Genomic DNA, 17,149 nt, shown 5'->3' on the forward strand with positions numbered 1-17,149 from the left:
ACTATTTGAAGTAAGAAGTTACATTATTTAATCTGAGTTTGGCTGTGTGCGTTCGCTGGCTTCTAAAAAGACTACAGAGCGTGGGCGAGTCAGATGAAACCCACCAGGTAACGTGGACCAGATAGTGCTGCTTGAAACAAGAAAATGACAGGCAGATACTTTAAACAGCCTCATCCTACTGACAAATTAGCATATTTTTATGACCAATCCGCTTTAAGTTTCTAAATAAAATAATTGACCTACTGCCCTGATGCCATCTGAAGTGTATTATTCAAGACTAAACAAGGAACATATGCGGTTTTATACAGAGACAACTTGAAAATCTGCCCCCCAAAGTAAATTTGAGGGATAAGAGCACAAACCCTTAGATAACTGTACCTTATTCATCTGCCTGTCAAATAAACGACAATCCTGAATTGCAATGAAAGAATCATAAAAGTGCACAATAATGTCAATCAATCTTATCAGACTGAATATTTATTAACCTTAGGAGTTGGATCAATATTGTACAAAATAAAAATTAATACAATTTTGTGCCAGCACGTATGAGACCTAGTTTTGAACAGTCTCCTGAGTTTGTCAAGTGAAGAGAGAAGCAACAGGAAGATACTACTCCCTCGAAATACTACCATGTTAAAAACGGGGCTAAAATCAAGACACCATAGCTTAAACAATTTTCCCCCATAAAAAAAACCGGAGAAAACTGGAGATCGCTACTTGACTTGACCAGTGACCGATCAGGACGATTCAAATTTCTGACTTCAAACTACTGACTTTGAGTAAGACAAGTACACTGTACTAAAGAGGAGAATATATTTATGCAGATCACACCAGGCCAGATGGAGTAGTAGTTAGTATTGTGGAACAGAAGTTGAAATAAAACCAGTCTTAGGCCGGGTTCCCACGGGACGGATAGACTGCGTAAATAACACACAGCGTGTCTGCCCTGGAGCCCGCAGGACATTCCGTCCGAAAAAAAAGTTGTGGAAAAAACCCGTTCACACTTAGGCTGGGTTCACACACCCTATTTACGGACGTAATTCGGGCGTTTTAACCTCGAATTACGTCCGAAAATACGGCTCCAATGCGCCGGCAAACATCTGCCCATTCATTTGAATGGGCTTTATGATGTTCTGTGCCGACAGTCATTTTTTTTACGCGCCGCTGTCAAAAGACGGCGCATAAAAAAAACGCCCGCGTCAAAGAAGTGCCTGTCACTTCTTGGGACGTAATTGGAGCCGTTTTCCATTGACTCCATAGAAAAACGGCTCCAATTACGTCCGTAATGGACGCTGCGAAAAACGCCTGCACTTGCCTTTCCGTCTGAAATTCCGGAGCGTTTTTCTCCTGAAAACAGCTCCGCAATTCCAGGCGTATCGGACGTGTACGTGTGAACATACCCTTACCCCCTCCCTCTTCTGACGTCCGTTCCGGCCTCCCTGGATGATGGTTGGCTGCAGCGGTCACAGGGGACGCAATGTCATCCCAGGAGGCCAAACTGCATGAAGAAGGGTAAGTATGTTAATTTTGTTTCTTCTGGCGTTGCGATATTTGTGGCGTGAACGCTGTGATTATGCCGCAAAAGTCACGATGCTTGGCTTTCTGTTGCAGGTTTTACATCTCGATTGAATTCAATAGGGAAAACCCGCAACGGAAAACAAACAAAAACGCAGCATAAATTTACATGCTGCGGAATTAAATTCCACTCCGCAGGTCACGTTATTAACGTTTACACTGCGGTTTTTTTTCCGCAGCGTGGGCATGAGATTAAAAAAATCTCATCCACTATGCGGCTACTGTAAACGCTGCGGAATTTCCGCACAGAATTCTGCAGCGTTTACGCTACATGGGGACCCGGCCTTAAGGGGTTTGATTTTTTTAAAAGGTACACGAGTAAGGCTCTGTTTATACATGTGTCAAGGATTTCAATTGTTCTGCTCAGTCATAGGAGCAGAACGAATAACCGGAGCCACCTGATCCCCCTGCATTACTGAAACCAACGGAATTTATGAACGTTAGTGGGTTCTGTTGGATGTCTGTCATGGCTTCCACGTTTTGCCAGGCAAAAAAGCCTGCGCTATTTCGTCCGGCAATGTTGCAGTCTGCAACAGCGTCACCTTCCGTAGCTTCTGATGCAGATGTGAATATCGCCTATTATATATCCTTCTAAACTCCCTGGAAAACAGAATCCAATGAAGTTATTATGGTTTAAAGTTATTTTCAAAGGTAATGGGGAATCACTAGGCAACAAGTGGATTCTAGAGGCTACCTGAAATAAATGCAGATTTTATAGCAACCCCAATATTTAAAAGTCAAAACAAGAAAGTTACATTTGCAATAATGCTCTCTGAATTCATATCTAGCAGCGTACGATTTCTCAGATTGAATGCTGGATATAGACCTGATCAGGACTGTAGAAAGAGCAATTTCTCTATATGATGTTAACAATAAAAATTGCTGCTAAATTGCTGACTAGGGCCTTCCATCTTGTCTAGATAATGTATTCCTGAATTCCGAAGCTCAACAATCTAAAATTTGAGACATTTTCAAATTGCGTATTTATGCATTAAAGTCAACAAACATTTGCAGTCCAATGAAACTAAAAAGGCAGTATCTATCAGGCACCAACAAATTGAGAGAGAGGGATCATAGAACCATTTATTCACCAGCGTATAACGCATTTTGGAGAACCTGCCTCTTTCATTTCATTCAATTGATCCCTTGAGGTCTCGTGCATGAGGTCTGCAGGTGGGGCAGTAACCACGCAGAGCAGAGGAAAAGTTTCAGATCCACACGTGCATCCCAGAGTTGTGCTTGTTTGTTGCACAACTCAGTCTGGGCTCCTTTCCCTCTGGCCAGACTATTATTACGGTTTATTTTCATTGATGTATTACACTAAGGCTAAGTTCACACAGAGATTTTTTGACGCAGAAACCGCGCCGCAAAACGGCCCTAAAATGCCTCCCATTGATAGGACATGCCCTATCTTCGGGCGTTTACGGCTCTAACCTCCCATTGACTTCAATGGGAGGCAGAGAAAGCATATTTCGCTGCGTTTTATGCCCGTGGCGCTCAATGGTCGCAGGCAAAAAACGGCATGCCGAGAGAAAAATCTGCCTCAAACTTCCAAATAGAATTTTGATGCAGAAATTCCGCCTGCAAAAAACTCTGTGTGAACATAGCCTAAAAGTGCTTTCTACTATTTGTACCAAACATTTACCTTTTGAATATTATGCATAATTCATTTTCAGATAAGACCAGAGAACATTTTACTTTGCTAATAGATTTTAGGATTAAGGTGGGATGATTCTTTAAAAGTCTTTAGATAGATATACTGGTGTAAGAAAAAAATATATAGGACCATATAATCCATAAGGACTACACACCTTTTTGCCTTGGCTCAAAAACAGAAAACCTGTTGGTAGTCATACATTTTTTGCAAAAATAAATAAATGTAAATGACATTTAGGTGCCAGGTTTGGGAAAATAACAGCCCTTGCATTGTTTTAAAGTAATTAAAAACAATGCAAGACCATGTTTAATACTAGACTTAAATAATATTCCCATAATTGACAATTATCACCTATTCACAGGGTAAGTGAGAATTATCTGATTAGTGAAGAGCCAACTGCTGGGACCCCCGCAGATTGCAAAACGTGGTCCCGAATTCAGTTTCTCCTCAATGCTCAACCGCAATGGAGGTGGTCATTGAATGAAGTGGCAGTCGAGCATGCGCACTGCAGATGCATTCAAAGTCCGAGAAGAATGGAAACAGAAGAGTATAGCGCTTATTTAAACTCCTCAAAGTGGGGAAGTGCAATGAGGAAAATCTGAGGGTTTCTGGACCCCCATTCTCGCAATCGGTTGGGATCCCTAGCGAACAGACAATTATCACCTATCCTGTGGATTTGTCGATTCTGGGATAACCCCTTTAAATTAGGTCAATTAATATTTGGAGAAAAGTACTTCCTTTACACAGATACACATAAGAGGCCCCTCTCCCACTTGCTGGGTTCCTATTATGAGGGCAAATTGGTCACATTACCTGTCTTCTGTTGCTACTCTGATAAGATGAATAAAAAACACAGCTAAGAATCAGTCTACATATTTAAAAATACCCCATTGCCCAAAAATTAAAATGAAAGACCGGAAATGCAGGGTATCAGGGTGCTAGTGGTGTCAGGGTATAGTTATCCGCCTGCCACGCTCCTGTGGACTGGATGGAGCCTGAGGTGATAAGAGAAGATCAGGAATCCCTGGATCACTCTGTGTGTTGTTGCTTTGCACAGCACTCTGTGGATTACTCCGCTGAGTGTAGAAAAGGATGTAGGCCTGCGTCCTGCACACTTCCTCCACAGAGCACATGTTCAGTTTGGAATCATTGCAATGAACCCAAAATCCTGTAAGGAAAAAAAAATGAAATTAATACATATTTACAAGACTTGACCAAGTAAAAAAAATTAAATTAAAACCAATAAAGTGCTTACCGCCCTCTGTGTTGTAGCAGTATGCAGTGTAGTGTCCAGAACCAAACCCTTTACCATGATGCATTACTACAGCAGACAGGTCATACAGATATGTCCCTGGATCAGAGGGAGACAATGAACCTCTACAGTATGGTTCCATGTTCAACACTTGGTCAAAGAACACATGGACTCCAATTTTCTCACGGTGATTACGGCCAGACCACCTGTATAAAAAAGAAAATACTATGTATACTATACTTGGGAACAAGCATATTTGAAGAAAAAACAAAAACCTGCATATGAATACTTTAATAACAACACAAAACATTCTCAAACCTTAAATTGGGAAGGTCTTTCTTTGGGTAAAATACCAGAAAAGGGTAAAAAACACAAAAACTTCCTAGTGCTAGAAGCAAAGGAGCCTCAGAACATACATATAGAACACATGCACATACTAGTCCTTCTCAATGTATTAGAATATCAAAAAGTTAATTTATTTCAGTAATTATATTCAAAAAGTGAAACTAATGTATTATATAGATTTATTACACACAGAGTGATCTGTTTCCAGCATTTTTTTCTTTTAATGTTGATGATTATGGTAACAGTTAATGAAAACCCAAAATTTAGTGTCCCAGAAAATTTGATTATTATATAAGCCCAATTTCAAAATTTATTTTTAATACCGAAATGTTGGCGATCAGCCTGTGGCGCTGCTGAGGTGTTATGGAAGCCCAGGTTGCTTTGATAGCAGCCTTCAGCTCGCCTGCATTGTTGGGTCTGGTGTCTCTCATCTTCTTCTTGACAACACCCTATAGATTCTCTATGGGGTTTAGGTCTGGTGAGTTTGCTGGCCAATCAAGCACAGTGGTATTATGGTTATTACACCAGGTATTGGTACTTTTGACATCAATGGGAGGCAGAGAAAGCATATTTTGCTGCGTTTTTTGCCCGCGGCACTCAATAGCCGCTGGCAAAAAACACAGTGCAAATTGGCGTGCAGGCAGAGCAAAATCTGCCTCAAAATACCAAACGGAATTTTGAGGCAGATTTTCTGCCTGCAAAAAACTCAGTGTGAACCCAGCCTTAACGTCGACATAGTCCTGCCCTCTTTTTGTTCCTCTCCGAAGGCAAAAGAAAAAGGCTCTTCACAAGCTAGACGTGGTGAGTGCATTACACATCGACTGGCACCGACCTCGTCATTCCAGCACTCTGGCACACTTTTCCTCATTCCAGAGGGCCACAGGCAGGACATGGCGGCTTTCGTAACCACCATGTATTCAATGGATTTTGTCAGCTACTGGTGAGGCACACGAGTCTAAGGACAAAGAGCCACTTTTCAGATAAGGCCACTTGGTCTTTTGTTCATACTTTTTTGAAGTTTTACAGGGTGCATACTTTTGCATCCTCTGACGCCTCTTCTGGTAGCAGGATGTGCAGATGGCTGTACAGATGTGTTCACCCTTACTTTTTCTTGAATTGCATGAAGTCATACGATTTGTCATGATACCAATTTAATACAATCTCACACCATCCAGTTAAAAAAAACAAAACAAAAAAAAAAACAGTTAAACCATTAAAATAATAATTTTTTTTTAACATGGAAGTCTATGGATGATGGAATGCTGACAGATGTCATCTATTAGAGGCATCTGACAGTCATCCAGTAAAGGATCATGTTAAAAAAAAAAAAAGTATACATCGAACGTATACGTTATTTTACTGAATGGTCACGACACACTTTTTTTTTTTAAACATGGGAGTCTATGGGCAACGGATGGCTTCCGTTGAAGGCATCAGTCAGAGGTACCTTTTTTTTCCCCTTACTTTAACCCCTTAGTGACCAGCCTATTTTAGACCCTAATGACCCAGCTATTTTTTTTTCAGTTTTCTATAGTCGCATTCAAAGAGCTATAACTTTTTTTTTTCCCCCGACATAGCTGTATGAGGAGTTGTTTTTTTGTGGGATTAGTTTTACTTTTTAATGGTACATATCATTTTTTTATTAACTTTTTTTGGGGGGGTGTAGAAAAAATTATTTAAGCCCATATAACAATGGCGGAATTTCAAGAGGCTCTGTCACCACATCATAAGTGGCCCATCTCCCACATAATGAGATGGGCGCTATAATGTAGGTGACAGCAGTGCTTTTTATTTAGACAAACGATCTATTTTCACCACCTTGGGAGTGATTTTAGCTTTATGCTAATTACTTTCTTAATGCCCAACTGGGCGTGTTTTTACTTTAGACCAAGTGGGCGTTGTACAGAGGAGTGTATGATGCTGACCAATCAGCGTCATACACTTCTCTCCATTAATTTACTCAGTGCATAGGGATCCTGCTAGATCAGTATGTGCTGTCTTATACTGACACATTAACGTTACTGAAGTGTTTAGACAGTGAATAGACATTCCTTCCAGCCAGGACGGGATGTCTATTCACAATCCCGACACTTCGGTAACGTTTCTGTGGTACTTACAGCAGAGCAAGCGTAATCTTGCGAGATCACGCAGTAAATGACAGGTTACAGCGAGATTACGCTTGCTCTGCTCTAAGTACACAGAAACGTTACCGAAGTGTCGGGTTTGTGAATAGACATCCCGTCCTGGCTGGAAGGAATGTCTATTCACTGTCTAAACACTTCAGTAACGTTAATGTGTCAGTATAAGACAGCACATACTGATCGAGCAGGATCCCTATGCACTGAGTAAATGAATGGAGAGAAGTGCATGATGCTGATTGGTCAGCATCATACACTCTTCTGTACAACGCCCACTTGGTCTAAAGTAAAAACACGCCCAGTTGGGCATTAAGAAAGTAATTAGCATAAAGCTAAAATCGCTCCTAACGTGGTGAAAATATATAGTTTTTCTAAATAAAAAGCACTGCGGTCACCTACATTATATTTTATGTAGGAGATAGGGCACTTATAATGTGGTGACAGAGCCTCTTTAAATTCACGCCATTCACTATGGGACGTAAATAACATGTTACCTTTCTTCTAGGAGTCAGTACGATTAGAACGATACCACATATGTGTAGTTTATTTTAATGTTTTACGAAATTTGCACATCAAAAACAGTTATGAACTAAAACTATTTGTTTTTGCATAGTCTCATTCCAACTTCGATCGCTAGCATTAGAGCTGAAGCCCGGCTGTCAGACAGCCGAGCACCCACTCCAGCCCGCACAGGACACCTGTGCAGGACTTCAACTAGGCTGCCGTGAAAATGCGGAAGCCTAGCCGAAGGCCCCTTAGTGACTGTCGTGTAAAGGCGTATTGGTGGTCACTAAGGGGTTAATAGCTAACACCATATATCTGGGGTTATGTCAAATTTAGAAAAAAAAAATCAAGAGGGCACACACTGTTCGTTAAACGCACCTATTTTTTTCGGTTATCTGCCCACCCCTGGGGACGGTTTTGGAACGTCCTACAGTCACCTATTTTGTTTTGTTAGTCTGGCAGTTTTCTCCTCACAGAAGGTCTTTTCCCTTTGTGTTCTCACATGGTGCCTCTTGTTTTTTTTTTTACTGTTCTTATTGTTTCATTTTATCAGTATTTGCATTCTCTGCTTCTCCTACTGCTTTTGTACAAAACGGGTTTAGGCTTCGTTGACATCTGCGCCAGGGTCCCGTTCCGACTAAGCTTTCCGTCGGAACGGGACCCTGACTGACATCGGATCCGTCACCATTGAAATCTATGATGATGGAAACGCAAACCTTTGGTTTCCGTTTGCGTGAGTTAGGGTCCCGTTCCAACGGAAAGCTCTGATGGTACGTCGGAACGGGACCCTGGCGCAGATGTGAACGAAGCCCCAGCTCAGTGCCTGCAGGAGGGATGTAGCTGGTACTTAGTTTCTGTCTCCTGGTGACAGCAGCTATACCCACGTTCATCTCTTGTCATCACTTTCAGTGAAGGACACAAAGCGTTCAAGTTTAAATGTATGGGGGTCTCCGGACTGTCTAGGGGAAAAAGGTATCAGGCATGTTGGATTTCAACTTGCTTTGTCTTTTGTTCCCCTGTGACTGTTAAAATAAACATGCATGTTTGCCTGAGCATTTCGTCGACAGCAGGGGCATAGCTAAAGGCTCATGGGCCCGGGTGCAAGAATTCTGCTTGGGCCCCCCTACCCCACCCCAACACCACCAGACCCCTGCGTGCTCCTATGCCCCACGGCAAATCTCGCAAGGGAAGGAACACCATTTGGATTTTGGAGAGCAGATTTTGCTGGAATAGTTTTCAGTGCTATGTCGTGTTTGCAATGCCCTGGAGGGACCAAAACAGTGGAAACCCCATTTTGGAAACTACACCCCTCAAGGAATATTTCTAGGGGTATAGTTAACATTTGTACCCCACACGGTTTTTGCTGAATTTTTTGGAATTATGCTATAAAATTGAAGATCTAAATTTTTTCTAATAAAATGTAGTTTTAGCTCATATTTTTTCATTTTCACAATAGATAAAGGAGAAAAAGCACCCCAACAAAGCAAACTCTTCTGAGCACAGCAATACTCCATATGTGGTGGTAAACTGCTGTTTGGACACATGGCAGGGCTTAAAGGAACAGTGTCATGGCAAATAATTTTTTTTATATGTTAAAGATGTTAGTGCTTTAATAAAAACGTTTTTATTCATTTGTGTGTTTGTGTTTTACTTTTTCTTATTTTTACACTTTTTCTTCCCTATGGGGGCTGCCATTTTTTGTTCCATTTCTGTGTGTGTCGATTAACGACACACACAGACATGGAGTACGGCAGCCACAGTCCCATAGGGACTGTGAACGGCTCCCGTCCCATTCACGTCCGTGTACGGCGTCTGTGTGGGAACTGCGCATGCGCCGCTCCCACACAGTCCTATTCGAAATTGGCGCCGTCCGGCGCCATTTTCCTGTGGACCGGAAGTCGCGGCCGGACTGTAATCTTACTACTTCCGGTCGCGGCTTCCGGACTTGTGCACATGGAACAGCGGCAGCAAAGGGAGCGGACGGGCCGGAGGGAGCCGCGGCGGCAGGAGCAGGTAAGACATTTCAATGTATGTTAGTGTTTGTGTGTGTTTACTACTGTATGTAAACCTACTACACTGTGGGTTACCTCAAAAAATGGCGACACACAGTGTAGGAGGTTAAACCTTTCAAACCCCTCGTTTATCCCGGCACTAGCCAGGATAAAGGAGGGGGGGATGCTGAGAGCTCACTAGAGCGAGGGCTTTTAACCCAATGTTGCAATGCTGCAATTTTGGGAACTAGCTCCATCTAGTGACCAAAAATGGGTAGTATTATAAATTAGAATTAATTTATAATATTTCCTGACTCGTGAAAAAAATAAAAAAAATTTGAACCATGTTTAATCACCCACACACTAAATGTTTAATTTTTAAAAAAAAAACATGTTTTTCTGGCAACACCATGCCTTTAAAAAGAAAAAGCACCATTTGACTTTTGGAGCTCAAGTTTTGCTGGAATGGTTTGCGGCGCCAGGTCACATTTGCAAAGCCCCTGAGGGGCCAAAAACAGTGCAAACCCCGCAAAAGTGATCCCATTTGGGAAAGTACAGCCCTCATGGAATTTATCTAGCGGTATAGCATTTTGACCCCACTGTTTTTTTTGCTGAATTTATTGGACTTAGGCAGTGAAAATGAAAATCTACATTCCACTAAAATTTTGAATTTTTTTCATTTTCACAAGGAATAAAGAAGAAAAAGCAGCCCAACAATTGGGAAGCAATTTCTCCCGAGTACAGCAATACCCCATTCTTGGTCATAAACTGCTGTTTGGAGACACAGCAGGGCTCAGAATGGCAGGAGTGCCACATAGCATTTTGCTTGATTGTTTTTTGGGTGCCATGTCACCTTTGCAAAGCCCCTGAGGTACCAGTACAGTAGAAACCACTGAGAAGTGACTCCATTTTGGAAATTATACCCCTCGGGGCATTCATCTAGGGTTGTAGTGAGCATTTTGATCCCACAGGTGTTTCATAGATTGTATTAGAATTAGGCAGCGAAAATGAAAAATTATTTTCACAAGGGGGAATTGGGAAAAATTGAGTAACAAATTGTGTGTTGTTTTTTCTCCTGAATACGGCAATACCCCATGTGTGGCCCTAAACTGCTGTTTGGGCACATGGCGGAGCTCAAAATGGAAGGAGCGCCATTTGGCTTTTAGAGCGCAGATTTTGCTGGACTGATGTACAGGCGCTATGTCGCATTTGCAGAGCTCACTTAGGTATCAGAGTAGAGTGGAAAACCCTGAGAAGTGACTCCATTTTGTAAACTACACCCCTCAAGGCATTTATCATTTGCCTGGACATATGACAGGGCTTAGGAGTGAAAGAGCAAATGCGCATGTGAGGCCTATTTTGGTGAATTCCGCAGCATTGGCCGACAATGGCAGGGCTCTAGGGTCAAATAGTAAAACAAACCCCCAAGTAGTGGCCCTTATTTTGAAAACTGCACACCTGAAGGCATTTTTCCATTGAGTGTAGTGGGCATTTAGACCCCACTGTTTTCTTTTAAATTTTATTAGAAATGAACGCTAAGTGGATGGTGCAAAGTGAAAATTGCAATTTTCCACAGGTAGATGCCATTTTAGTGCACAATATGTTGTGCCCAGTTCGACCCACTGAAGACAAATACCTCAAACTGTTAAGCGTTTTCTCCCGGGTATGGCGATGCCATATATGTGGACGTAAACTGCGGTTTGGGGACGCCGTAGGGTTCAGAAGGAAGGGATTTGGCTGTTGGAGCACAGATTTTGCTTATTGGCAGTTGTTGTTTGGGGTTTTACTGGTATTTCAGTTTACATATGCCCCCACATTATAATCTGTGAGGAGTACATCAGGGCATAATAAGAGGGTATAATAATGGGGTAAATAAATAATAATCCACAGATGTGGGGCCAGTATCGCACGGATAAATAAAAAATCTTATTCACTTTTGGAACGCACTGCATATTTTACATAGCCATATTCTGAGAGCCAGAACTTTGTTATTTTTTCTCCACCGGAGCGGTTGTGTGGGCTTATTTGTTGCGGGACAATCTGTAGTTTTCATTGGTACCATTTTGGGGTACATGCAATTTTTTTACCACTTTTTATTTCATTTTTTGGCAAGCAAGGTGACCAAAAACTAACAATTCTGATAATGTGGTTTATTCTTTTTTTTTTACTGCGTTCATAAATTACAATTTTACTTTATTCTGCAGGGCTATACAATTACGGCGATACAACATGTATTTAGTTTTTTAATGCTTTGCCGCGTTCTGCACAATAAAATCACTTTTGTTTCAAATTATTTTTTTGTGTCGCCATATTCTGAGAGCCGTAACTTTATTTTTCCGTCAAAAAAAGCTGTGTGAAAGCTTCTTTTTTTGCGGGACTGGCTGTAGTTTTTATTGGTATAATTTTGGGGTACATGCAACATTTTTATTCGGTTTTGGGAGGGGTACTGACTAAAAAACAGCTGGTAGTGTTTTATTCAATTTTTTTACGGCGCTCACCGTGCGGGTAAAATAGCATGATATTTTTATAGTTCGGGTCGTTACGGACGCGGTGATACCACATATGTGTACTTTTTAAAAAAAAATAAAAAATGTTTTACGTTTTTTCCTATAATAAAAGACTTATTATGGGAAAAATGGCAGTTATTGTATTTTTTTAACGTGAAAAAGGCGGTTATTATTTTTTTTAACGTGAAACTTTTATTTTTTATTAACTTTTTTTTGGCCCACTAGGGGACTTGAAGGCATGAAGCCCTGATCGCTATTTCTAATACACTGCACTACACTACCTAAATAGTGCAGTGTATTAGAGCTGTCAGCTATTCACGGACAGCAAGCCTAATTAGGCTTCGCCTCCCGGTGGGGCCTAGTAGGCTTCCGTACTAGGTGGCCATTGTTATGCCTCCAGTTTCCATAGCAACCATCGGCATGCCCGCGGGTGCCGATGATTGCCATTAGCAACCATCCTGTGCGATCTAACCACCTAGATGCAGCTTTTGATTGCTGCATCTAAGGGGGTTAATCGGCCAGATCGGTCCTGGCCGTTAGCGGTTTGTCACAGCTGACACACTGCTCAGACACCCGCTGCATCTAAGAGGTTAATCGTTCGGATCAGAGGCTAACTCCAGTCCTAGCAGTTACAGCTGGGTGTCAAGTGTAATATACCGCCGACACCCGGCGGTTATGGCGCTGGCTCAGATTCTGAGCCAGCTCCATCACATACACATTCTCAAGGAGCTGTGATTGGTCAGTCACAGCAGACTGACCAATCACAGCGATCTCCGGCAGGGGACCGCTGTGATTGGTCCCCTGCCGTCTTACTGCGCCGATCAACTGTCAAACAGTTGATGGCACAGTTCTGTCACCCTGTCCTTTTTTTAAATCAGATAATTTTTATTAAAGTTTCAAAATTATATATTACAAGACACATTAAACAAATCCTTTCCCTACCCCTCCCCCCAGGCACCATCACAAAATACCAAATGACGTAGTATATGAGGTAAAACTTGTTCCAGATATCAAGTGCATTAATGAGGCTCTGTCAACAGATTATCAAATCTCCGATTGCATGTGATCGGCGCTGCAATGTAGAGAACAGTAACACTTTTTATTTTTTTAAACAATCATTTTTGGCCAAGTTATGAGCAATTTTAAATTTATGCAAATGAGCCTTTCTAATATGGACAACTGGGAGTGTTTTCTCTTATTTCCAACTGGGCGTGTATTGTGTTTGTAACATCTGGGCGTGTTTACTTGTTTTACTAGCTGGGCATTGTGAATAGAAGTGTTTGTCAGCATCATACACTTCTATTCACAACGCCCAGCTAGTAAAACAAGTAAACACGCCCAGATGTTACAAACACAATACACGCCCAGTTGGAAATAAGAGAAAACACACTCCCAGTTGTCCATTAGAAAGGCTCATTTGCATAAATATAAAATAGCTCATAACTTGGCCAAAAATGATCGTTTTAAAAAAAAACAAAAAAAAACGTTACTGTTATCTACATTGCAGCGCCGATCACATGCAATAGGAGATAGGGATTTGATAATCTGGTGACAGAGCCTCTAAACACCAATACAAGATACATGGGATGAATCATATCTCCAATATCAGGTAATTTAATTATCTACAAGCCTATACAATACAAAACAGAAGTAGGGCAAGTATCTAATCCTCTCTAGTTCCCCCCTTCTCCTTATCCCAAAACTATATATATAATCCCAATACCGTGTAGAGATTAACAATCATACAGAGTCCCTGAATATATTTTATAATACAAGTTCCATTACACCTAGCCATGGTCCCCATATAGATTCAAATTTTTTAAGCTTTCTACGCTTTGCGTAGACAGCCTTTTCCAATATGATCATTTTATTCGCTTTAGAAATAAATTCACTCCTAGTCGGCGGGGCGCCTTGTATCCAATGTAGTGCAATTAGTTTTCTAGCTATATATAGCAGCCTTGCAATAGCTACCCGCTCTAGGATATAGGACGGGGTGTTCCTAATACACCCCAAAACACACTCCAAAGGAGTCCCCTGCAGCATAGGTCCATAGGCATCCTGAATCACCTTCAATACATCCGTCCAATACGTGGTTACCTGCAGGCAGGACCACCACATATGCATATGATCAGCCCCCTCTTCCGCGCATCTGGGACATTTAGAATAACTCCGTACCCCAATATGAAAAATAAATTTAGGAGTCCTATATACTCTATGGATAATATATAGTTGGGAGAGGCGCCCAGCCTCACTAAGAGAGATATTCGGAACAGCTTCCATAATATCTATCCATTGTTCTTCAGAGATTGGACCCATATCCCTTTCCCATTTTCTAGAAGCCATCAGGGGGTATTTATCCAAAAATTTACTAAACAACAACTGGTAGATATGTGAAAATAACCCCCGATGTAACACTCCCATTATGTAAAACAGACAACACCCCATCTGTGTGTATTACCAAATCCACAGTCTTCTTCTGGGCATCAAAAGCATGTCTTATCTGTAAATATTGGTAGAGGGAGTTTCGAGGTAATTCAAACTCCTCTTGTATCTGTTGATAAGTTTTAAATATATCCTCCTGGAGCAACTGTGAGACATAAAAGATGCCTCTTGCTTTCCAACCTTCAAATCCTTCAAGAGAGAGGAACTCCGGAAGTGCCTTATTCCCCCATAAAGGTGTAAAAGTTGTGCAGACCCCTATATCTCTAATAGCTCGAACCTTATCCCATACTTTACGCATTAGTGTATATGTGGGCATATTCCTACCCACCAACATATAGTGTCCCACCTCCAAAACTGAGAGTAAAACAGATGGTCCGAACTGTACCTGTAGGATCGAGCCATTGGATCCCTTTGGTATAGTTTCCCCCCACCCCTTAAAGTGCTGACATTGGGAGGCAAGAAAAAATATCCAAGGGTTGGGTAGGGCCAAACCACCATCATGCTTTGCACGTTGTAGAATTTCTCATTTAAGTCTTGGACGACCCTTCCGCCATATTAGGTCCCTAAAAAGTGTGTTAATATAATAAAAGTCACGTAATGGAATCCATACGGGGGAGTTATGTAAAATATACAATAATTGAGGCATTAGGATCATCTTAATAAGGTTAACCCTGCCCACAACTGTCATATATAGTTTACACCAGGCCGTTATTTTCATTTTGAATTTGACCAGAAGGGGTTGCAAATTGAGAGCAACATATTCAGAAGGATTGGTCGAAATCTTTATCCCTAAATATTTAAAATGTTCGACACATCCTACAGGTACCCCGTGTACCCCTGGTGTAGAGCACATTGGATCCACAGGTAGCAGATGAGATTTATCCCAGTTTATTTTAAACCCAGACAATGCCCCAAATTTCTCAATTAGGGATATTGTTTCTGCCAGAGAGCTACCTACATCCCCCAGGTATAGAAGAATATCATCTGCATAAAGCGCTACCTTTTCTTGCACAGAGCCATACAAAAAACCCTTAATATCGTCTGACACACGTATGCGCGCTGCCAGGGGCTCTGCTTCCACGGCAAACAGGAGGGGCGATAATGGGCATCCCTGTCTAGTCCCTCTTTCAAGAGCAAACCTAGCAGACAATCCTCTGTTTGCCTGTATTCTGGCTGTAGGGCAAGAATACAGGACCTTGATCCATGCTATAAAAGTTGGTCCAAAACCCATAGCCTCCAAGGTGCACCAAAGATATTGCCATTCCACGCTATCAAACGCTTTGGGAGCATCCAATGAAAAAATAGCTCTTTCACCTACGTTGTCTGCCCTCAGCTGAAGATTTAAAAATAAACGTCTCAAATTCATGGCTGTCGACCTAGCAGGCATAAAACCGGTCTGATCCGGGTGTATAATGGTAGAGACAACACCATTCAAACGCAGAGCTATTGCCTTTGCCAGAATCTTGACGTCAGTTGTTAATAATGAAATCGGTCGATAAGAATCAGCTAATTGAGGGTCTTTCCCGGGTTTCGGCAAGACCACAATAATGGCTTCTTGCATGGACGCCGGCAAATTACCATAGTTCAGTGAATAATGAAACACTTCTAGTAATTTGGGTAGGAGCACCTCAAAGTATTTTTTATAAATCTCAACTGGTAGCCCATCCCCCCAGGTGCCTTATCATTAGGCATCTGTTTTACCGCATCTTCCAGTTCCTCCAACGTAAGTGGAGAATCCAAAAGTGCCTTGGCGTCTCCTGATAATTTAGGGAGCTGTGCTTTATCTAGGAATGTATAAATATCACATGTAGATGGATGCACCTTGGAGGTATATAGATCGGAATAAAAGTCTCTCAAAACTTCTACAACTTCCAAGTTCTCTGCAACTAAGTGACCCTCCGCTGATTTTAAAGCAGTGATATGCGTTACCCCCTGTTGTGCCTTTGCTACCTGTGCTAGCATATGACCAGCCTTTTCTCCTTCTTCAAAAGTATTCTGCACAAAAAACTGCCGTTTTCTACTCGCTACTGCTAACAGATGTAAATTAAGTGCCTCTTGTGCTCTTTGCAAACTCGTTTGCTGCACCACAGTAGGATTTAAAATAAATGCCGCCTCTGCCTTACTCATTTCTTCATGTAATCTCACAACTTCCGCCCTAGTAGCGGTTTTATGCCTACTAATTGCCTGCATAAACAGGCCTCTCAAATACGCCTTCATTGCGTCCCAAACATAGGGAACAGAAGAAGAGCCACAATTAATTTGAAAATAGTCCTCCAGCCTTTGAGCAATAAAACCTTGCCCATCAACCAAAGTCAACCAGAAAGGGTTCAACTTCCAGATTCTCGGGCATTGGGAACTCTGATTATTAATATCAACCGTGACCCAGATGGGGGAGTGATCTGATAACGTTCTAGGTAGATACTCCACCTGACTAACTAAGGGCATTATATCCTCATTCCCTAAAGCCAGATCTAGGCGAGATAAAGAAGAATACGTGGATGAACAATAGGAGAACTCCCATTCACGAGGGTGTTGTAATCTCCATATATCCAACAATCCTATTTCTTGTACCAATGTGCCAAATGGAGTCCCAGCCTCCTCTTCACTCCTGTCCCCCTCTCTACATTTATCCCAATTGGAATCAAGAATATTATTAAAATCCCCAAGTAGAAGCAGAGGGATTCCTGGTTTATCAGCCACAAAAGACATGGCCTTTAATAAGACTCTATTACAAAAAG

The 17,149-nt window shown here is 41.7% G+C and overlaps 1 protein-coding gene across 4 annotated transcripts in view; it reads right to left on the bottom strand.

Annotated features, from left to right (window-relative positions):
• Window positions 1-446: 446 nt before the first annotated feature.
• USP49 (ubiquitin specific peptidase 49) overlaps window positions 447-17,149 on the bottom strand; it is a 146,199-nt gene continuing 129,496 nt past the window's right edge. For all 4 annotated transcript variants that reach the window (XM_075853584.1, XM_075853585.1, XM_075853583.1 and 1 more), the window contains 2 exons: window positions 4,488-4,690; window positions 447-4,400 (listed from right to left, as the gene is read on the bottom strand). In XM_075853584.1, the coding sequence (XP_075709699.1) occupies window positions 4,180-4,400; window positions 4,488-4,690 (424 nt within the window). In that variant the 3' untranslated portion in view covers window positions 447-4,179. The remainder of the gene's footprint in view (window positions 4,401-4,487; window positions 4,691-17,149) is intronic.

This window comes from Rhinoderma darwinii, chromosome 2, assembly GCF_050947455.1.
Source record: "Rhinoderma darwinii isolate aRhiDar2 chromosome 2, aRhiDar2.hap1, whole genome shotgun sequence".
In the NCBI taxonomy this organism is placed as follows: Eukaryota; Metazoa; Chordata; class Amphibia; order Anura; family Rhinodermatidae; genus Rhinoderma; species Rhinoderma darwinii.